The 24253-nt window shown below is 39.5% G+C and overlaps 1 protein-coding gene across 1 annotated transcript in view; it reads left to right on the top strand.

The window, feature by feature from the left end:
• scfd1 (sec1 family domain containing 1) overlaps window positions 1-24253 on the top strand; it is a 177147-nt gene that overhangs the window by 51208 nt on the left and 101686 nt on the right. Inside the window, exons 11-12 of the mRNA XM_028821277.2 lie at window positions 12341-12480; window positions 17201-17291. Of these exons, the coding sequence (XP_028677110.1) occupies window positions 12341-12480; window positions 17201-17291 (231 nt within the window). The remainder of the gene's footprint in view (window positions 1-12340; window positions 12481-17200; window positions 17292-24253) is intronic.

The following is a 24253-nucleotide window of genomic DNA, read 5'->3' as shown; positions in this document are numbered from 1 at the left end:
GAAATACAGGCAGATGCTTATCCATCATGCAATACCATCAGGGAGGCGTATGATTGGCCCCAAATTTATTCTGCAGCAGGACAACGACCCCAAACATACAGCCAAAGTCATTAAGAACTATCTTCAGCGTAAAGAAGAACAAGAAGTCCTGGTATGAAGTGATGGTATGGCCCCCACAGAGCCCTGATCTCAACATCATCGAGTGTGTCTGGGATTACATGAAGAGACAGAAGGATGTGAGGAAGCCTACATCCACAGAAGATCTGGGGTTAGTTCTCCAAGATGTTTGGAACAACCTACCAGCCGAGTTCCTTCAAAAACTGTGTGCAAGTGTACCTAGAAGAACTGATGCTGTTTTGAAGGTAAAGGGTGGTCACACCAAATATTGATTTGATTTCGATTTCTCTTTTGTTCATTCACTGCATTTTGTTGATTGATGAAAATAAATGATTAACACTTCCATTGCTGAAAGCATTCTTTGTTTACAGCATTTTTTCACACCTGCCTAAAACTTTTGCACAGTACTCTATATATATATATATATATATATATATATATATATATATATATATATATATATATATAAATTAATAATAATTCTTTGCATTTATATAGCGCTTTTCTCACTGCTCAAAGCGCTCAGCAATTGCAGGTTAAGGACCTTGCTGAAGGGCTCAACAGAGCAGAGTCCCTATTGGCATTTACGGGATTCGAACCGCCAACCTTCCGATTGCCAGTGCAGATCCCTAGCCTCAGAGCCATATATACTTCATGGATTTAGATTGGGTTTTTTTCCATATTTTGCTTGCACTTTCCGGTTGATTTTGTGACTTCTGTCATCGCGCCCAGTGTCAGAGTTTGCTTGCGGTACCAATTTGTTTGCACAAAACCGGAGGGAAGCCCAACAGGCCAAGAAGAGGGGGGCAGGGCCTTCCTCACTCGTGTGCCGCCAGCCTCTGGGCGCACCTTACATTCATTTAGCTAGCGAATAAGAGAACTACTTAATGGATTTAGATCAACCTTTCTTCTAGAATTTGCTTGAACGTTCCGGTTGATTTTGCGACTTCTCTCATCGCGCTAAGAATCAGAAGCGATATATACTCTTGTCTGAGAGAGAGGCTGTGGGCCGAGGGGAGGGGGATGCGTGACATCAAGACTGGGGAGCCGGGGTCCTGTTCTACTTCAGCGTGGGTGAAGCCACAGGGGACGGCTAGTGTGTATATATATATATATATATATATATATATATATATATATATATATATATATATATATATATATATACAGTAATCCCTCCTCCATTGCGGGGGTTGCGTTCCAGAGCCACCCGCGAAATAAGAAAATCCGCGAAGTAGAAACCATATGTTTATATGGTTATTTTTATATTGTCATGCTTGGGTCACAGATTTGCGCAGAAACACAGGAGGTTGTAGTGAGACAGGAACGTTATTCAAACACTGCAAACAAACATTTGTCTCTTTTTCAAAAGTTTAAACTGTGCTCCATGACAAGACGGAGATGACAGTTCCGTCTCACAATTAAAAGAATGCAAACATATTTTCCTCTTCAAAGGAGTGCGTGTCAGAAGCAGATCATGTCACAGAGATAGAGAGAGACAAAAGCAAACAGATCAATAGGGCTGTTTGCCTTTTAAGTATGCGAAGCACCGCGGCACAAAGCTGTTGAAGGCTGCAGCTCACACCCCCTCCGTCAGGAGCAGACAAAGAGAGAGAGAGAGAGAGCGAGTTTGTTTTTCAAGCAAAAATCAATACGTGCCCTTCGAGCTTTTAAGTATGCGAAGCACCGTGCAGCATGTCCTTCAGAAAGCAGCTGCACACAGAAGGTAGCAACGTCCCTATCATCTAGGTGTGCGAACAGCCCCCCTGCTCACACCCCCCTACGTCAGCGCAAGAGAGAGAGAGAGAGAGAAAGTAAGTTGGGTAGCTTCTCAGCCATCTGCCAATAGCGTCCCTTGTATGAAATCAACTGGGCAAACCAACTGAGGAAGCATGTACCAGAAATTAAAAGACCCATTGTCCGCAGAAACCCGCGAAGCAGCGAAAAATCCGCGATATATATTTAAATATGCTTACATATAAAATCCGCGATGGAGTGAAGCCGCGAAAGGCGAAGCGCGATATAGCGAGGGATCACTGTATAATAATTAATAATAATTCTTTGCATTTATATAGCGCTTTTCTCACTGCTCAAAGCGCTCAGCAATTGCAGGTTAAGGACCTTGCTGAAGGGCTCAACAGAGCAGTCCCTATTGGCATTTACGGGATTCGAACCGCCAACCTTCCGATTGCCAGTGCAGATCCCTAGCCTCAGAGCCATATATATATATATATATATATATAGATATATATAGATATATAGATTGATTTACAGAGACAAAACCCATTAGTTTTCTTTATTTTAGTCATCTGGTTGACCCTCCATTAAGCCCAGTTAGCCTTTAGACTTCATTTCTTGCTGACCTTCTGCCTTTAAGCTTCCATTTACAACAGTCATTCTACAATCTATAGGTTAGTGCCTATGGCTCCATTACTTCTTAGGGTAAAATGCAGTCCTGTAGGTCAACTGAACCTGTTTGCTTTAAAACAATACAGTAATAATAATACATTTTATTTATGTAGCACCTTTCCCATGCTGAAGGCTCATTGAAAACAGTGACATTTCAGCAAAATGTGGAGCAAACTTTAGTTTCTTGAAGTAAACACTCCCCATAGTCTAAAACGTTTTTATATATTAAACTGTGCCTGTAGTATATTCCACCAGCATGTGTATTGATTAAGCAGGCGGAGAGGTCACAGTAGCGCATTCATCGTAAAGTTATTTTATATCTCTGACTGTTGCTGTATTCTTTTTCCCCTCACAAGCCTTCCAGGGCCTGCTGTAGAGAAGCATCCTGACAACAAGATGCTGTCACCACCATGAGAATGGAGGGCTTTTCATAATGTGCTGTTTTTTGCAGACATGATGTTTTTGGTCAGTTTTAGTGTCTCTGCACCATAGAACCTTCTTTCACCTGACTTCAGAATCTCCCATGAGCCTTCTTCCGAGGTCCCTGTGTATTTTTCTCTTTTCCACTCTCCCATAAAACTGCAGCTGGTGAAGCACCCGGGCACAGTTGTTAGTCTGCCTAGTCCCTCCAGAGGTACTCTTGGTGGCCCCCCTCTTTTTATTTATTTATTTTCTTTGGCACTGTAGCATGTCTGCCGTCTGCTTTTGTTTTATGCTCCATTTACGTATTTTGAGCTGTTGGTGACAACTTGAACAAAAACTCTCCATGATTTTCAGTCAGAAAAGTCATCTTTCAGTTCTTGGGTTGGCCCTTTTCATCACACTTTATCATATCTCTCCCCCTTTTCGTCTGTTTGTATTGAGTGAGACTTCTTTTCTCATGATGTCATTGAATTATTTAAGCTTTGCCTTGACCCCAAATTGGTGTTCCCCAATCTACTGCAGATCTTGTTACAGTTCTGTTGCTTCTGGCATTCCTTCCCATCAATTTCTTAATCAGAGATAATTTCCTTCCATCACTTAAAGTCTTTGCTTCATTCAAAGAAGTTTTCCGTATCCTAATTGCATACTGATTTTAGTAATGCAGTACCTAATCTTACATTGCTAAAAAATTTCTAAAATGTTTATTACATTACAAGCCAGAGAAACCTGCTGTTTAGCTCAACATACGTTATCAAATCCTTTCAGTGCAATTCTCAAGTACACCAACTTGTTTCACGAATTCACATGACTCTGAAGGTAAAACTCTTTTTAATGTTTACACATAATCTACTATCCCAACAGGCATTGTGTAAGCTGCACAACAGAAAATAAAAAGAGCAAATTTCCCGAGCAAGGATAAAAAAAATCACAAGCTTGTCTGGAAATGGAAGAGGTGAAAATCCAGAGCAAAACTATGTGTGTGTGTGTGTGTGTGTATATATATATATATATATATATATATAATATATATAGAAAGGATTCCGACCTGGCCTGATTTCATATAATGAGAAATGTGTATTTACGTTCATGTAAGTTGTTTAAACTATTACATCTCATAGTGAGTTATGGCAAGTTCAGGTGCTATGGAGAACCAGTGAACACCTCAAATTTCAAATGCTATTTTAATGCTGGACGGGTTTCCTCAGACTGAGTGGAAAAAGCAGGAAGGGGACTGGAGATTTTTGAAAATGTGCAATGGTTCACACTGTACAATTAAAACTAAAATGTGTGATCAAGACAGTGAATTGTAGACCGAATTCTGAAAAGTCAGTTGTATCATCTTGGCTCACTCAGCCACAGAAATGACCAGTATAGTAATGATGAATCATTCTGAATGTTGATGACGTCAAAGAAGGAATCAAGAATCTGTTAGGTCTGCTCCATTCATGGACACTACAAGCTGGACCTGCTCTGTTCAAATATTAATGGCTTTAAATATAAACCTGTGGCACAATCCGAGCAGGTCAGACCTCATCTTACTGACATCTAGAAGCCAGTTATGGAGAGCAGCAGCTCTCTGCTATCCAAACCAGAAGTTTTTGTTTGTGTTTTTCTGTTTTTTTCTTTTTGTTGTTTGTTCTCATTATATTTATTTATTTCTTTAGCGCTTCTGTAAAATTTTAGTTTCCCCTATGGGACAAATAAAGTATAAAGTACAGTATTAAAACAGGAATCTATCTCATATAGGACAATTTTTTGATGCGCTATCCAGATTGAATAGTAATGTAGAGGGCGGCCTATTAACATCATTGCCTTACAAATCCAGGCTTCCGCTGCGTTACAAATGACTCTTTGTCTTTGTGGAGATTGTATACTCTCCACGAGTTTGTTAGCCGGTCATTCTAAATGTGCCTAATTTCAGTGTGTTTGGGTGTGTGTGTGCATCAGCTAAACATAAGGCTGTGTGTCAGGATGTAAGTCTGTGAACAAGAGAAACCCACCAGTTTATCCATTAGGTTTATTTTTATATCTCATTTCCTAGACTGAGACCAAACATTTTCCAAAATATAAGATCTCATTACAACTGTTGTCGCCACACAGGCACCATGTTCTCAGTACAGCTCACCGTATGGCTTCTCTCCAGTTTATTTTCTACCATCTGCAGCCTGTTTGTCTCAATTCCAATCCAAGTTTGTGAAATCATCTCAGAGTTGCTGAGCACTCCGCACTTACACTAATTTCAGTCGGTTCTCAGATGTGTTTTAAGCCATCTAGGTGAGTTCCTTTCAGCAGTTCTTCTATCACACTTCTGCTGACTTTCAGGGTAAGAGATTGTCAAGGCCAAAATATTTCCATTTGGGACTAATTGAGCAGGTTGCTCCTCAAGACATTACCACATTTTTAAAGTTAATCAAACTATATTATTTAACTTGACTCCTCTGTCTGTTTGTCTGGGTCAAATCTTGTAATTGATTTTAAACCCACTTTTGGCAAAGTGAATTTCTTCAAATTTTGCATACGTGTTCAGTATTGATGACAATACAATAATCTGTCAAAACCGATGCAATTACTTAACAAATTTCACCGTAATTGTTGGTTATGTGATTCCAATTAACATATACACAACAATGACGGAGAGAGAATACAGTGAGATATCGGAGCATATGAGTGAGAGACGCGTTGGATTGCCGCCACTTGCCTCTTCCACTGAGTGGAGTCGGTAAATAGATAGATAGATAGATACTTTATTAATCCCAATGGGAAATTCACATATGTGTAGCAACTTCACTTGATTCCTCTTGCGATGATCACGGTGAGGAGGTATTGACGTAAGCTTGCCGTTCAGTCGTCGATATTTTTTTTTCGTAGCAACCAAGTGCTAATCCCATAAGAGCCTGAACAGAAAAATAGAGACCAAAAAATAATTCCTTTTAGTATTTAAATAATTCCTTTAAAGAGGATACATTATGTAATACTTTCAAAGAAGCTTCACATTCATGAAAAATTATTAAAGAAAAATCATTTGCAAAATACTAAAAAACTAAAAAGTCAAAAATAAAATATGTAAAAAAAAAAAATTTTGAATAAAACGATTTTATTTACTTTAGTTATAAATGTGCTAAAAAGCAAAAAAAAAAATTTGTATTTATCCACAATTTTCGGGGTTATATGTGACTAAATAAAATCATGGGTTGATGAATTGATTCAATTTTTGAAAGTTGTTTAGCATGGTGGGGAATTACAATGTTGTTGTTTTTTTTTATATTTTATGATGAAAGTAGCTATTCTATTTTTATTATTGTGAATTTCCCATTGGGTATTAATAAAGTATCTATCTATTTATCTATCAATTGATTGAATTAATTAATTAATGTGTGCCCCACGATTTTATTTAGTCACATATAACCACGAAAATTGTGATTAAAGAAAAAAATATTTTTTTTGCTTTTTAGTGCATTTATAACTAAAGCAAATAAAATTGTTTTATTTACAAAAATGTATATATTTTTTTCCTTGCTCAAACTGACCTGATTCAACAGAAGTAGCTTGATTCTTTATCCAAGAGCAGTAAAACTAGTTGTGCTACAGCATTTGGCTTTTAAATCTTTGTTTGTTTGGGATGTTCATGTGGTTCTGCTGTGAATGCTCAACACCATCGGAAGATTTTGCCATTTTTACTGTCCCTAGAAACCCAATGCATAATAATAATAATAATAATAATTCATTACATTTATATAGCGCTTTTCTCAGTACTCAAAGCGCTATCCACACAGGGAGGAAGCGGGAAGCGAACCCACAATCTTTCACAGTCTCCTTACTGCAAAGCAGCAGCACTACCACTGCGCCACCTGTGAGGATGCATACAGTACAGTGAACAAGTTTGGAAACGCCTGAATAAATTATCTATGTACTTGACATTTGAGAAGAACAAAATAGTAAATATGACTTTGACAATGAACAAACTAAAACATTGCCATTTTGGGGAAGGTGGGAGAGCAGATTAATGTTTAACTGCCTTATTAGGCATTCAATTTCTCTATTTCTGTTGATGGTCCACTTGTCAAACCTGCTCCTGTTGTCAGAAATCTTGGTGTTTTGTTTGATTCATCACTTAACTTTGAGTTACACATTAGGTCTCTTTCCAAAATTTCATTCTATCATCTCCGTAACATTGCCCGCCTCCGTCCATTTCTGTCCTTGTCTGATGCTCAAACTCTGCTTCATTGTTTCATAACGTTTCGTATTGATTAGTGTAATTCCCTCTTTATTGACCTCCCTGCAAAATCTATACTGCAGTTACACTGCTTTCAGAACTCTGCAGCCACACAAATCTTCCCTGTTCTCTCCCAGCTTCACTGGTTAGCGGTTCCATCAAGGATTAAATTCAAGATTCTACTTCTCACCTTCAAAGCCCTACATAACCTTTGCCCCCCTCTACCTCACTCAGCTCCTTACACTCCTTGTCGCTCTCTCAGGTCCTCAAGCAGTAATCTCCGTACTGTCCCACGCACCAGACTCTCCACCTTGGGAGGACAGGCAGCTCCTTCAGTGCTATAGCAGCTCAACTCTGGAACTCTCTTCCTCAGTCTCTCCGAGTTTGCTCCTCTTTATGCACTTTTAAATCGCAACTGAAAACTTTCCTTTTCTACAAACTTTTGTCATCTGTGTAATTTTTTTTTAACTCTGTATGTAAAGAGACCTTGGGTTTGTGAAAAGCGCTCAATAAATGTAACCTATTATTATTATTATTATTATTACTGTGAAACCTATTTATTTTTTCAGTGTTTTCTTACAAAATCAGCACATTATAGTGGAATTCAATAGATTAAATAAATGTGATTCATCCCATGGGGAAATTCAGAATTAGCATTTGAATTTCAGACTTCGTATAATAACATACCAGATAATATTATAACTATTTACTTCAGATTAATTACAATGAAAGAAAAGGAAAAATATAAATACAAATTTAAATCAACAGCAGAAAAAAATCTATACTAATAAAAGGCAAAGCCCTCACTGACTCACTCACTCACTCACTGACTGACTGACTGACTCACTCATCACTAATTCTCCAACTTCCCGTGTAGGTGGAAGGCTGAAATTTGGCAGGCTCATTCCTTACAGCTTACTTACAAAAGTTACGCAGGTTTCATTTCGAAATTCAAAGCGTAATGGTCATAACTGGAACATATTTTTTGTCCATACACTGTAATGGAGGAGGCGGAGTCACGTATCGCGTCATCACGCCTCCTACGTAATCACGTGAACTAAAAACAAGGAAGACATTTACAGCACGAGTCACACGCGGGAACGAAGGTAAATGACGTTAATTTTTGACTGTCTTTTAATACTGTGTAAGCATACATATTAACACATGTGCAATTAAACGTGTGCATTTACGGGGTGATTTCTCAGGCTTAAAAGCTCACCTTTTATCAAACGCGGGAAGAAAGGTAACTGACGTTGTTCACTGTCTTTTAATACTGTGTAACCATACATATTAACACATGTCCAATTAAACGTGTGCATTTACGGGGTGATTTCTCAGGCTTAAAAGCTCGCCTTTTACTAAAAAGGTAAATGCAAAACTATTTTCAATCAGTTTATTGAAACGCTCCCGCTAAGGATTGCAATAACATATTCGCGAGATAAAAGAACGAAGTAGGGGGAAATGGAGGAACAGCCGCAAACAGCGAACAGCAAAAAATTAATTAAACGATTGAGAACGGAGCGAGTTAAGCATACAAGCATGTTCATAAGGGAAACAAAGCACGGTGTAAAACGTAAGTTTAAATTAAGTTTATAGAAACGCTCCCGCTGCGGATTGCAATAACATATTCGCGAGATAAAAGTTTAATGAGAAGACACGAGGTATAAACGAACCACACGCCGTGGCGCAACGTTAGGGGCAACAGTTTCAACCATTCTATGATCTGCTTCTCGCAACTGAAAGACGGCACATGGCGGATGTTAGCCGACTTGCTGACCGCAACGTTAGGGGCTTCAACTATGGCGCTGACGCCACATCTCAGTGCCAACACTTTGCAGACTCTACTTAAAAGACACGCCCTCCTCACTGGACAGTTAAAAAGACCAATCAAACTAACGATGACATCAAGTATTACCCAATCAAAAGTAGGAAAGGAGGCATCTTCATAAAATGCGTGTGGGATGATTTGCATGACACGCTGCTTTAAAAAAAAAATGATAAAAAAAATACGGGATAAATCCCGTCCAGTATTGATTCAAAACGGGACGCGCAATTTCATTCTCAAACGCGGCACGATTCCGTATTTTAAAGGACGGGTGGCAACCCTACAGTGCCAGGTAACCACCCATACAATCAGATTGTGATTCAGACTAGGAATGCAATGAATGTAATTACCCCGATCTACATACAAGGCGAAAGTCTTGCAACATTCAAAGATGATGGTTTGGGATAATTAGTACTTATTAAGTACACCATGGAACATAAAAGAGCTTATGAAGCCTTGAACCGAAAAAAGCAAGATCTCAGAGATCGTAAAAAAAAAAAAGGAGGTAATGTCGTTTTACTCGCTGTAGATTTTAGTCAAACATTACCAGTTATTCCACGAGGGAGACCAGCAGATGAACTCAACGCGTGTTTAAAATCCATGCTTCTCCCACGGTCGGTTATATGTCGCGTGTTCTCGGGTAGGTACACCAAAAAATGTATACATTTAAGCATGTAATGGGCAAAGAAAAAATGAGGTATACCCAAAGGCACTGCAGTAGTACTCAATGTAACTTTACTTCTTAAATGTTAATGTTTTACTGTTTAATAATTTATACGCTTCTTATATATTGTTCAAATTCTTTTATCAAAATACCAATGACAGCGCAATGCACGATAACATGGAGTGAATACACCATACGCATCTGCCCACGGCCGCCCTGGTGTGCGCAGATAGGAGTTGATTCTAAAATAAAATAAACATAAAAAGAGTAATACAATCATCACCCATAAAGCGGATAGCAGACGTGACGTATTATATGTGTACCAGATTTCAAGTCAATACGTGAAACGGTTTGCAAGCTACATGTGATTTCAAATCCTGGACAGACCAACGAAAAGCCACGGTAGCAAATTATAGAAGAAGATTTTACTGTTTAATAATTTATATTTATATGAAATGTGCTTCTTATATATTACTTCATATTCTCATATGATAATGATGTTAATGTTCTTTATATTGATTTCTATGTTATTGTAAGTGCATCTATGTGTATATATGTATGTATGTATGTATGTATGTGTATATATATATATATATATATATATATATATATATATAAAAAATATATGTGTATATGTATATATAAAAAATATATGTGTATATGTATATATAATATATCTGTATATGTGTGTATATGTGTGTGTATATGTATATATATATATGACAGCAACACTCATAACAATGACAACACAATTACATTGACAATCATGTTATGTTATTTTTAAAATGTTTCCTTTACTTTTTCATAACCTCTTTAACACACTACTTCTCCGCTGCAAAGCGCGGGTATTTTGCTAGTAAATTAATAAAAATAAAGATTCAAACCCCACCCCTTGGAAAAAGAAAAAGAAGAGAGACTCAGTCAAACTGGAAAAAACGAAATAAAACTCCTCTTTTTTTTTTTTTTGTATAGGGAAAGTATTGGAATCATCCAAAAATTTGATGTTGAGATTTTGATAACTCTCGACCCTTTAGACCTCCCTGAGTCCGAAAATACTATTTTTGGAATTATATCCGTGTGTGTCTAAACGTGATAATGTGAGTTCACTTTCACTTCGGTCAACCACATTTTGCATACAGGTATTTGGTACAAAACGTAGATTTCTATCAACTTTTGGGCAATTTCCGCTAACCGGAAGTGGTACTTTACCTTTTATTCATGCAGCTGCAGAGTCCGATTTATTCAACTTTACTTTTATAATAATTGTTCATTATATTAGTCATTTGATTAGATTTGTTGTCGGTGGCTCTTTAATATACATAGTATAACAATATAATCCTTGTCTTGCAGTGTTCTCCTCAAATATCCATCCCCGTATCTGAGTATACCAGAAAGTCGAGGGGAGAGCACTCCTGATATTTTATTTTTTTTTTGTAAGAGATGATAGAGCAGTCAATGACATTAGTGAGTCAGTCGAAGGCCCGGCATGCTAAAATCAAATGAAGACATTTTCAAAGAATTTGAACTGTGGGGAGGACATCATTTCTAGTTTAGCGATGAGCTGTCATTTTTATGAATTTGACCGCAGTGTAGCAGTCGAGGTGCTGCTAAGATTCACACCGTCAAAGGGACGCTGATTTATTTATTTTTTTGGTGGGGTCCTCGGGAACATACCCAGCGTAGGCCCGACTCGTTCACAGAAAGACAGTTGAACAGCGGGTTAAATCAAAAATAGTGCAATATATTAAATGAACCAGGAATACTAACAACAATTAAACAGTTAACCCTCCCTAGTACTCCCTTACGGCGATGACCAATAATAATAATAATACAATAAACATTTAAGACAGAGTCCAAATGTAGCGGTTACAGATGATGATGATGGATGGTGATTGGAACTGTAAGTAATGTAAAGTTTGTCTTACTGGTCTCCTGATGCGGCATGAGATGAGGTGATTGGCAGCACTCCCTCTGACGAGGATGTGTCCCATCTGTACAAACTCATACAAACAGGCAGGCACGAGACAGACCGTACGTCCAGACAGGAACAATAAACTGGTATTCCAAATGTGTGAAATGGCGTTATCTCAGACAGACGAACAATCGCAGTCGTCTTGCTTCTTACTGGTGCAACTTTTAAAAGTTCGGTCTTCTTCCCAGCAGGCCCTCCCCTTTGCTCACCGAAGTTGTCCAATAGAGCAACATTGCTGGGGCAGCTGGGATATGTAGTCTTATTTCGTAGTGCTGCTACAACTGTACACACTTCATCATTTTAAGCAGACTTGAGAGTGTTTTGTTTGTTAGCAAATGTAGGTTTGTTATTGTGTAGACTGAAGTTGCGTTTCGTTCAGTGATTTTGAGTTCAGTCGGACACTGACTTCAGGGCATGTAGAAGTTCTGTTTTAATCCTCTTTTGAAGCAAAACGTAGATAACTTTATAAAGTGTTTTCCATGAAAACCAAATGAATAAGCACACGGCCTTTATTCACATTCCCTAAATTGGTATTAAAAATTGGCAGGTCATACAATCATATACCCCTAAGGAAGCGTACTGTGCATTTTTTCCTACATGATACATTCTAAAAAGCAATAGACATTTTGTTTTTACGTTAGCCCAATTCTTAATTTTTTTTTCCAAAAATAAATTTTGTTTCTGGTTTTATACATTTTTATTTCCTTTTCAAACCAGGATTTCCATTTGAACCGAGTAACCATGGAGGAATCCACAGGCCCAGAAAACTCCCCAGCTGGAGCTCGACCGAAAAAAAAGAACAAGAAAAATTATGATTTGACTGCGGCTGATAGGTTTTGGCAAAAGCATAAAGGAAGGTGAGTGGTGATGAGACAATCAAGGTGACCCTTATGGTGAAAGAAATGGGCTTATTTATCATATGTTACACTTTCTTGAACAAGTAAACTCAGCCTTCTAAACACATTTCTCAAGAAGCAGTTTTGGTTTTTCTGGCCCATGTTCTCAAAGCTAGGCTCCATGTTCTCTCCAAAAGCAATGAATCCTTTTTACAAAGCGTTCAAAATTTCCTTCCAAATGAAATACTGAATGCTTTTTCCAGTATACCACTTTAAAGGTAAGGAGGTCCAGCAGTAGAATTCAAGCATCTGCTCATTGTGGACACAACAGTAAATCCCTCACCAATATGGCACAAGCTCATTTTCAACAGGCTTTTAGTTCAGTCTGTTTATTTGTGTGCATTCCAAATGAAATTGCAGGCATAGTATGCTTTAGTAGGCAGTGTGGTATCTCATAATTTGATAATATCTGACAAAAGTGGAATAGAAGATATGGCCATTTGTAATAAGTATCTTTGAATTGCTTTGGTATTAGCAGTTCACTGTAACTTAGTATACACAGTTTGTTTGGTTACTGCTTATCGGATCATACAGCACTATGCACAAGTGGCTCTGTCACACTTACCTTCCTTGTAAACATAGAGGTGAACACTGTGGTTTGTGGAAGAGATTACAGATATCTTGTCCTCAACCAGGACCTCTCTGAGTCAGAAGCCAGGCAGGAGGAGGAAATTGGTGCATCACGTCCTTTAGTTTCTCTTCAGCAAATGAAGAGGGAGCGTCCCGTTACAGTAGACTTCTAAGGCACAGTGCCCTGGGCAGAGGTTGGCAGCAAATGGTACCACTTCTGAAACCGTCTCCCAGAGCCTTCTTGTTCATTTGACTTTTATCTGGGGTTCCTGATATGCTTGAACAAGTAACTGACATTTATTAACCCTTTAAGCTAATTCTAAGATAGATGCTATATTTTTAATATGAAAAACATACCAAAACACTTCATCTCTCTCTCTCTCTGTCTCTACACACAGTCATATGAAAAAGTTTGGGAACCCCTCTTAATTTTTGGATTTTTGTTTCTCATTGGCTCAGCTTTCAAAGTAGCAACTTCCTTTTAATATCTGACATGACTTATGGACACAGTAGGATTTCAGCAGTGACTTTAAGTTTATTGGATTCACAGAAAATACGCAATATGCATCATAACAAAATTAGACAGGTGCATAAATGTGGGCACCCCAACAGAGATATGACATCAATACTTAGTTGAGCCTCCTTTTGTCCTCTAGACGCTGTCCTCCTATAGCCTCTGATGAGTGTCTGATTCTGGATGGAGGTATTGTTGACCATTCTTCATACAAAATCTCTCCAGTTCAGTTCAATTTGATGGACAGCCTGCTTCAAATCATCCCTTAGATTTTCGATGATATTCAAGTCAGGGGACTGTGACGGTCATTCCAGAACATTGTACTTCTCCCTCTGCATGAATGCCTTTGTAGATTTCCAACTGTGTTTTGTGTCATTGTCTTGTTGGAATATCCAACCCCTGCGTCACTTCAACTTTGTGACTGATACTTGAACATTATCCTGAAGAATTTGTTGATATTGGGTTGAATTCATGCGACCCTCAACTTTAACAAGGGCCCCAGTCCCTGAACTAGCCACACAGCCCACCCCACAGCATGATGAAACCTCCACCAAATTTGACAGTGGGTAGCAGGTGTTTTCCTTGGAATGCAGTGTTCTTCTTCCGCCTTGCAAAGCGCTTTTTGTTCTGACCAAATAACTCCATTTTTGTCTCATCAGTCCAAAGTACTTTGTTCCCAAATGAATCTGGCTTGTCTAAATGAGCATTGGCATACAACAAGCGACTCTGTTTGTGGCGTCAGTGCAGAAAGGGCTTCTTTCTCGTCACCCTGCCATACAGATGTTTGAACTGTAGAACGATGTACAGATGCACCATCTGCAGCCAGATGTTCTTGCAGGTCTTTGGAGGTGATCTGTGGGTTGTCTGTAACCATTCTCACAATCCTGTGCATATGCCGCTCCTGTATTTTTCTTGGCCTGCCAGACCTGGAAAGGGATGGTGCAGAGGTAGGAACTGCTTATAGTAATAATAATAGCAGCTCACTACTCAAAACGCAGAGCACCCGGACTCAAACCCAGAACCGTTTGGTTATAAGGCAGCAGTTCCTACCTCTTCACCATCCAAGAATGCATACTGTATCAACATTCAGTCGTCTGACATTTGAGCTTGTATTTTTAACTCATTGACAGCAACATGTAAATTGCTTTTTTTTTTTTTTTCTTTGGTTATATTCTTGAATAAAAGCGCACGTTTATTTGATATTTGGACTAAAGTCTTCACACATTATACACTTCATGTTATTATTAGTATAACATGTAAAACCTTTCTGCTTTAGGTATGTGTTTAGCATTTCTTGCCTCCAATTTTGGTTCATCCTACACTTACACAGATCTTTGTAGACACAGAACACACATTTAATGAGGAGGTGCAAAGGAATTGAAGGTGGCCTGGGATTACGAGTTTTTTCGTAGGCTTCAGGGATTCTAGTGCTAAAATGTACTTTATAACACTGGCTGTAAAAAAACTTTTAATCTCATGTTTTCACGGAGAACAGACACAACAAAGTTTTTGACAGAATGGGACCCAATAGTAATCCATGCTGGGCAAGAAGTGGTATTGAAAATGTCCATGAGAAAATCTCAAGTTACTCGTGTTGCTTAATCCACAGGTCAAGTCATTCAGTCATCTGCTCCCAACGGGCATGATGAAAGTAGTCCGCGAACAGGAAGCCCCTTCACATGGTATTGCACTTTTGAATTGAAGGCAGGACTCTTGACCAGTGAATAAGGGGGATAGGCAGGTCTTCAGTTCCAATGCACAGTCTGGTGTGAAGGGGCTTCCTGTTTGTGGGCTACTTTCTCAACTGTTTGTGTCACCTTGAATCGCTTTCTTCATCCTCCTCTTTAAATGTTCCAGGACCATTCACTTCTTGCATTAACTAAACCAATTCTGTGATCTACTTCAGGCTCTTTCACTGAAAGTGGGTATGCTATCCTTAAAGGTTCAGCCAGTAAATAGTCTTATGAATAGGAAACCGCATGTCCCATCCATAGTCACACACAATAACCTGGTAAGCATGTCAGAACCTAACCTGTTATGTGGCACCCTCTATATGTTTCCTCTTTGTTATACAAGACACCCTTTTCACCTGCTGATGGCACATGTCTACCCACAGTGGCACTCTGTAAGCTTCTTCAGTCACTGCCCAAGGTTTGTTCTTCCTTTAAATCTGGTCTCGTCTCACAAACTACGTGTGGATTAAACTTCTGCATGTGATACGTGTGGCCAGTATGAAGTGGTTAATTTACTAAAAGAGTCATCTCATTCATCTCACAATGGTCATGTTTCACTGGAATAACTGAACACTTGGAGGTTTTCCCTACATTGTTCTATAAAAGCAAGCCATCTGCTTCACATACTCTGCTGTCACAAAATCATGAAAACCTCAAAACAAGGACCATATTTCTTCTCCGGGTTTCCTACAGCTAAGTGACGAATGCCATGGAACCCATCTGGAAATAGTTGGATGTGGTAATCCGTGAATGAACATGACCCAGTCGTACGGAAGTTCGGAAGCCAAAACTGAAAGTCGAAACTCGTAGATTTCTTTAGGGTGCTTTGGGTTGTTCAATTGTAAATCTGCTAACTTACTAGGACGTCTTACCACCAGGCGGGATTGTAACTGTTACATTTGTATTTGTCATTTGTAATTTAGACCGAAGGTATTATCTTTGGTAATTAATAAGTAATTAAGATTATGTGTCTATAAATACAAATTAGTAGAGGTGTTGGGAAAAATTTGATACAACAGGATACTGAAGCATTTGTCGTCACATTATGGAGACACTGAGGTCAAGGATTGGGAATTTGAACTATTCTGAAATATGTGGGGCACCATCTGTAGAAATGTAAAATGCTTACGGTATGTTGTAAAAGCAAAATGTTTATGGCGCACGTCATTTCTGGATACCAACAGATGCTGAGCCGTAAGTGCAAACTAGGACTGTCTCCCTAACATTAAGCTGTCAGCAGTGCTTTACACTTGATTTAAACTGAATTTAGAATTCACACACACAAAACGATAAAAAGAAGTAAGTAACCTCGTTTGACATTGCCTGTCCAGTTTGGCTGCAGTGTTTGCAGTCTCTCATCAGTGTGCTGACTTCTCCAAGATGTTAATACAGGTGCGTTAGGATAACAAAAAGCTGCAATATTTTAATGGCTCTCCCTTCAAGTTGTAGCTTTGTGATTGTGCCTTAAAGATGGTCTGCAACTGCTAGCCAGTGTGATACAACATGAGTAAAACTGCAACTAAAGTGAATTATTAGTGGATTCCTTTCAGCATTTGTGAGGAAAGATCTATTATTCATTTCAAAATCCTGTTTAAAAACACATCTCTTCAATGAGTATTATTAATTTCCTTGTATGTAATTTCTATTGTCTTATTAATGTGTTTATTGAATTGTAAAGTGTCCTTGAGTGTATGAAAGGCACTACATACTGTAAATAAAACTTGCTCTTATTATTAAGACATTCCATGGGTAAGATGCAACCTTAATGAAGATGTGCTGCTCCTTTCTGGTGCCTGCTGCTGTTAAAGACGTCTGACAGGCTTCTGTTGAACAATTTGTTATTGGGGGTTTTTTTTTTTTTTAGCCCTTTTCCAGAAGTAGCAGAATCCGTGCAACAAGAACTAGATACCTACAGGGCTCAGGAAGACGAAGTGAAGCGCCTAAAAAGCATCATGGTAAGGCTTTTGATGGTTGTCATTTTGTCATACTGTTTCTTTTATTGTTGTTGTTGTTGATGATGTATACTGATGGACTATAAGATGTGCATCATTGTTTCAGATGGAAGTCACTGTTTTACAGAATGAAGTCATTATTTTCCATGAATCACACTCAATGGTGGGCAGCATGGTGACGCAGTGGTAGCGCTGCTGCCTCGCAGTAAGGAGATGTGGGTTTGCTTCCTGGGTTCTCCCTGCATGGAGTTTGCATGTTGTCCCCGTGTCTGCGTGGGTTTCCTCCCACAGTCCAAAGACATGCAGGTTAGGTGCACTGGCGATACTAAATTGGCCTTGGTGTGTGTGTGTGTGTGTGTGTGTGCGCGCCCTGCGGTGGGCTGGCGCCCTGCCCAGGATTTGTTCCTGCCTTGTGCCCTGTGCTGGCTAGGATTGGCTCCAGCGGACCCCCGTGACACTGTAATTAGGATATAGCGGGTTGGAAGATGACTAACTGACTGACTGACACTCAATGGCCTCTTTATTGTTTACACCACATTAGATAGATAGATTGATAGTGTAGTCGGCAGGAATAGATAGATAGATAGATAGATAGATAGATAGATAGATAGATAGATAGATAGATAGATAGATAGATACTTTATTAATCCCAAGGTGAAATTCACATACTCCAGCAGCAGCATACTGATAAAGAAACAATATTAAATTAGTGATAACAATGCAGTATACAGACAATAACTTTGTATAATGTTAACATTTACCCCCCCCCCCCGGTGGAATTGAAGAGTCGCATAGTGTGGGGGAGGAACGATCTCCTCAGTGTGTCAGTGGAGCAGGATGGTGACATCAGAACCCCTTTTACCGCAGGGTCTTTCAGGCATCGATTCAGCAGGGTTCTGGAGACATTTCTTTGCGGGTTGTGGCCGGTACTAACTCGACAATATCACACGGCTCCTGCAAATTGTTTGACCACACATTTGTGTAATGAACCTTCCATTCCACCTCAAGGTAAAGGTGCTGATATCTGAGGACTAGTCAGGTCATTGGAGTGTGCTGAAGTCAGTGTCATATTTGAGGAACTAGACTATATAGGTGCATTATTATTTAATAGCTAAGAATTCCCCATGGTTGAAAAGGTGCCTCCAAAAAGGAAAGTTATGGAAAAGCACAAGTTAGGATACAATTAAGGCTTTAACTATCCCTCTGAGTACCGTGTAGAGCAGGGTTCTCAAACTCCGGTCCCAGAGGGCCACAGTGGTTGCAGGTTTCCATTCTACCCCATTTCTTAATTAGTGACCTGTTTTTTGCTGCTAATCAACTTCTTTTGAATTAATTCTAATTAACTTGCTTTTTTTAAGATTTGTTCTCTTGAATTACTTCCTCGTTACTCTGAATTGCTTCATCTCTTTCCTCAAACAGCACCCAAACAGAAATGAAACGTGAAGTGAGTGAGCCAACAGAAGACCAGCTAATTCAGGGCCTCAAACTCCAACCAATTTCACTCCAAGCAGTTGCTTAATTAGGTGCTGATTCTTGTCGTTAATTAAACTCGTTCTTTAATTCCATAGCTTGTTGCTGCTCTCATAGCAGACATTTCTGAAATTGTTGATTTTTCTCTTTTCTCAGCGCACTGGTCAAATGTTTTGGGAACCTGAGCAGATCAGCATTCCTGAGATCTTCCTTTATTTTCAGATATTGTATGATGGTCACAGTTTGCTGGTCCTGTTTTCTATCTTATTGTTGTTTGGCTGCTAATTAAGGAAAAAGAAACAATTAAGGGGTCTGAGTCTACAAGAGCAGGTCAATTACAATTAATTCAAAAGAAATTATTTAGCAGCAATGGCAGGTCACTAATTAAGAAAAGGGTTAGAATGAATACCTGCAGCCTCTGTGGCCCTCCAGGACCGGAGTTTGAGAACTCTGGTTTAGAGCATTAGTAAGAAGTGGAAAGCGTATGGCACTGCCAACAGTGTGCCTGGACTGGGCAGTCCCTCCAATGATTGAGCCAGAAGGATATTGATAAGGGAGTTTACCAAGAAGCCAATGGCAACACTGAAGGACTTACATTACAAGTGTTCGTGCATGTGACAACAATCTCACAAGTTTTCTTTAAAACTGGCCTGTATGGCAGGGTGACAAGAAGGAAGCTTCTACTGAAAAAGTAAACACACTGAGTCTTGCTTGTATGGAGCCCCAGAGAGTATGTGGGTATGAAGAATAAAGAGAATCATGGGAACAATTTACAATTCATGCGCATGTTCCCTCAATTTAGTTAATTTGTACACATCTTAATTAAAATGCTCCCTCAATATATGTAATTTGTGTGCATATTTTCATTTAACACGTTCCCTTGATTTATGTCATTTATGCACACTTTTTAATTAAAACATTCCCATGATTTAGTCAATGTGTGCCCCTGTATTCTGCATAACCCTGCTTCACTTTTTGTTGTATACTAAAACAAAGCAAAAGTAAAGGAACTGTCAATTGACCCGTGAGAAAGGTCATATGGAAACTGTCCCTGTCATCACTCAACCTAAGGACTAAAGCAACACAGCATAAAGATCACCATAACATCACTTTGTAATGGCTACGATAACTAAGGCACAACGGTGCTTTGGAGATCTTGCCATATCTAAAACACTCTTTGGGGTGGAGGTGATTTAGGAGAACAGTATCTTTACTTACAGACTGCACTGTATACTGCGCCATGTGGTATGTTGACTGCAAAATGAATGCTACTGGTTCTCAGAGGGAACACAACTTTAGAAAGAAAACCTTTGGACTTTTGAACATAATAAAGATCTACTGCACAGGGCCAGGTTGACTCTTTAGTGGTTTAAGTGGAGAAAAAAAAAAGAGAAGGTCCTGAAGTGGCTCCAGACTCTTTGTGTATATCCGGTGACAGCCAGGCAGCCTCCCGGCTCCATGCAACTGATCAGCACTAAAGAGAATAACTTGTTCGATGTTTATATGGCGTAGTCGGTAGAACCCATTAGCCCTGAGTATCCTTTGCAGTTGCCGCTTGCTCAGAATGGTGACAGCTAAGACCAGAGCCACTACAATGCTATCATAACACAGTCCCAAATCAAAACAAATTGTCTTATCAGAATGTCTCCATCTGTACACAACAACAAGCACACATTAACTCACGGGTGTCGAAGTCCAGTCCTGGAGGGTCGCAGTGGCTGCAGGTTTTCATTCTAACCATCTTCTTCATTAGTGACCAGTTTTTGCTGCTAATTAACTTCTTTTGCCTTAGTTTTAATTAACTTGACTCAGACCCCTTAGCTGCCTCCTCTTCCTTAGTTAGTAGGCAAACAATAATGAGACACAAAACAAGCCGCCACATGACCAACTCACCTGTGTCCATCACACAATATGTGGAAATAAAGAAAGGTGATGGTCTCAGTAAGGCTGATCTCTCAGATCACCAAAACATTTTGACAATGTTCTTAGAAAAAAACAAGAAAAATCAACAGTTTTGGAAATGTCTACTGTGGCCGAATGCGAGCAACAATAAGCTGTGGAATTAAATAACGGGCTTAATTAAAAGCAAGAGTCAGCTTCTCATTAAGACATTGGTTGGAGTTTGAAATCCCAGTTTAGCTGGTCATCTGTCAGCTCATTTTACATCTCATTTCTGTTTGGCTGTCATTTAATGAAGAAAGGAGTACATTCAGAGGACTGAATCCTTAAGAACAGGGCTATTAAAAGGAAGGGAAAAAGAGTTAATTAGCAGTGAAAACTGGGCACTGATTAAGAAAATGGTCAGAATGAAAACCTGCAGCCACTGCGGCCCACCAGTCCCGGAGTCTGACACCCCTGCATTAACTGAATTGAATTGAATGAAACTTTAATGGCCTGTGAAAAGATTGGACAGACACAGGAAGAGGTTTGGGGTCAGCCGCCCATATCCTTGAATTAGGCTGCCAGGATTGAATGGTTGGTTCCATAGAACAGATCTCAACAGACTGCAGTCCAACAATAGAACAATCATAACAGGCAAAGATTTTAAAATCGGGCAGGGGAAGTGATGTCATCAGGGCAGGAACCCAAAGTGACGTCATTGGACCCGATACCGGAAGTGACGTCTTCAAGTCCAGGTGAAATTTCCTGCGGTTGGTCTGTCGATTGGGGGGGAAAAAAAAAAAAAAAAGGAGGATTAGTGCACCCTGCCACCCCCTGGTTTGGCATGGAATAATCCCTTTAGGAGCCCTTCAGCTGCCTCTCATGCACACGTGTGTGACGGGCCATATGCACTTACATGTACTAGGAATTTAACTTGACGCAACTGGTGGCACACACACACATACAGTGGGTTGAAAAAGTATTTGACCCCCTAGACAAAGTTTAAATTTCTTGTAGTTTCCTACTGTTACATATAAATGAGGGCCTCTTGGACAATACATTTTCACTAAAAAAAATCCTGAAAATCAAATTATGCTGCAGCGATGAAAAACAAATCAGTGAAATCTGCTGTTGAAGAAGTAATCGAGTCCTAATAGCTTGGAGACGGTGTGATTGTTAACAATGAACACAGGCGTCAACAAACAAGCCATTAATCCTCTAGCGTGTTGAGTGGTCTATACGTGATTATTCAGACCAATTCTTAGGAACGTACGACTGAGAAATCAGTACAAGCAGCTAATTTAGTGAAACCTCAAAAACTGACAAACATGAATACAACTTTCTAATGACTTGAGACGCACTGGGATTAAGAAGTTTAAAGATGGCAAAGGTGCCAAGAAGACTGCCAAGCTCCTTAGCCTCAGTGTGTCCACTGTGAAGGCCATCGTAGTGAAGTGGAAGACAACTGGAAGCATTGTGAAGTGGCCGAGGTCAGGCCACCCTTTTGAAATAACAAAGAAAATGTGAAGAAAACTAGTCGGAGCAAATCCTAAGGTGACTCTCAGTGAGCTGCAGCTGGAGACTAGAATATCGAAGGGGCTGTATGGCAGAGTTGCCAGAAAAAAGCCACTACTAAAAAAATGTCATCTGAAAGCTCGATTAGAATTCACTAACAGACATCTTGACAAGAGTCCTGCATTCTGGAGTCTGATTAGACCACAATTGAACTTTTTGGCCTCAACACAAGGGCATTTGTCTGGTGGATGGAAGGGACTGCCAATGATCTGGCAAACACCATACCTACCATCAAGCATGGTGGGGGGAGCATCGTGCTTTGGGGCTGCTTCTCTAGGGCAGGCACTGGGTCCCTTGTCTGTACTGAAGGAAGAATGGATAGTAAGAAGTATATCCAGAAAACCTTCAAATGTCAGTAATGAAATTGGGACTCGGACAATGCTAGCACTTTCAGCAGGACAATGACCCGAAACACTGTGCCAAAGTAACCCAAGCATGGTTTGACAAACTGCAGATCCTGGTTTTGCAGTGGCCTAGCCAGAGTCCAGATCTGAATTTGATTAAAAATTTGTGGCGTGATCTCAAAATTGCAGTTCACAAACAAAAGCTTTCAAACTTTGCCCAGTTGGAGCCGATCTGCAAAGAAGAATGGGAAGAATCCAGATGTGCTGAGCTTGTAGACGTCTATCCAAAGCGATTTGCAAGCAGTTATTGGTGCTGCTACCAAGTATTGACTGGGTGTCATGTGAAAGGGGTCCATTACTTTTTCAACAGCTTTTTTCACAACATAACTGTCAATTTGCATTTGTTGAGTTCACCGAGCTCTAAATGTGTCAAAGTATGTACAGAGAGGAATAAAAGTTCACTTTGATACTCTGCATGTGTGATTTTTATAGGTTATAATGATGCAAGATGAAAATACGGTGGCTTTCCAGAGGGGGTTGAATACTTTTTCATCCCACTGTATATACATTTATAAATAACTAGCTGTGTAAGCCTGTGCTGTAAAAAGCCCGGGGTCCTAGAAACTATTGAAATCATCAGAAAAAAAATTGAAATGTAGAGATGTCAGGTAATTGAAAGGAATGACTCTGGGCGTCTCTCGGTCTCCTAGGAGGATTCGTTTTGCCCGAAGTGCTTGCAACGCTTGTGTATTAGCGGCGGGAGGAAAAGTAAAAGGGATACCGTTTTGCCGATGTTAGTAGCTAAGCGATGTTGTCTTTCTTATGAGGTTTCGTTTTGCAGACGTTCTCGCCTCACTTGTGTTATTAGCGGCTAAGCGAGTTTTTTGTTTTCTCGGAGGCGGAGCCGTTACCCCGACTCCACCCCTCACCTCCAGGCCAGACAGACAGACACACTTTTCCATGCGTAGACGTTTATATATAAGATAAGAATAAATATCCCAAAACTCCTTAGGCATCTCTACATCTTGGCATCTAACACATGTGCACAAATTATATAAATAAAGTGAATGTTTTAATTAAAACATGCATTAACTGCATGTATCATGCATTAACTAAATCATGGAAATGTTATCATGTAAATGTGTGCAGCTTAACTAAAACGAGGGAATATTTTAATTAAAATGTTCCCACAAGTTTTACATTTTTTTCTACATATCCTGTCCTGGTTCTGTATGTTTTGTGTTTGGCAAAAAAAAAACACACACACACAAGATTTACGAATTAAGATTTGTATGGTCAAATAAGAGCAACTATTTGCTTTGAACTTCAGTCACTAAGTTTGGCAAAAACCAAACACAGCCCACCTCCCAAAAGACCCCATACCTACGTTGAAGCACAGACTGGGCGATTAGTCAGGATTGACCGGAAAATGAAGCCTGCTAATTACACCCAAAACCGTGAGGTAAACTGTCACTCCTTTCTCCAGACAGACAAAGATGGACAAGCGGCTCACCTTCCAGCATAGTGATGGCCCTAAACACACCATTAAACAAAAAAAAAATAAAAACAACGCAGTGGTGTAAAGATAGGAAGGTCAATGTCCCTGAGTGGCCAAGTCAGAGCCCCGTCTCAAATCTGATAGAAAACCTGTGGATGTGCTTGAAGAGAGCAGCTCATCATTGCTCACCACCAAGT

This window comes from Erpetoichthys calabaricus, chromosome 16 (assembly GCF_900747795.2).
Source record: "Erpetoichthys calabaricus chromosome 16, fErpCal1.3, whole genome shotgun sequence".
Classification (NCBI taxonomy): Eukaryota; Metazoa; Chordata; class Cladistia; order Polypteriformes; family Polypteridae; genus Erpetoichthys; species Erpetoichthys calabaricus.
The sequence above is the reverse complement of the archived record's forward strand: the minus strand, read 5'-3'. Positions and strand labels throughout refer to the sequence as shown.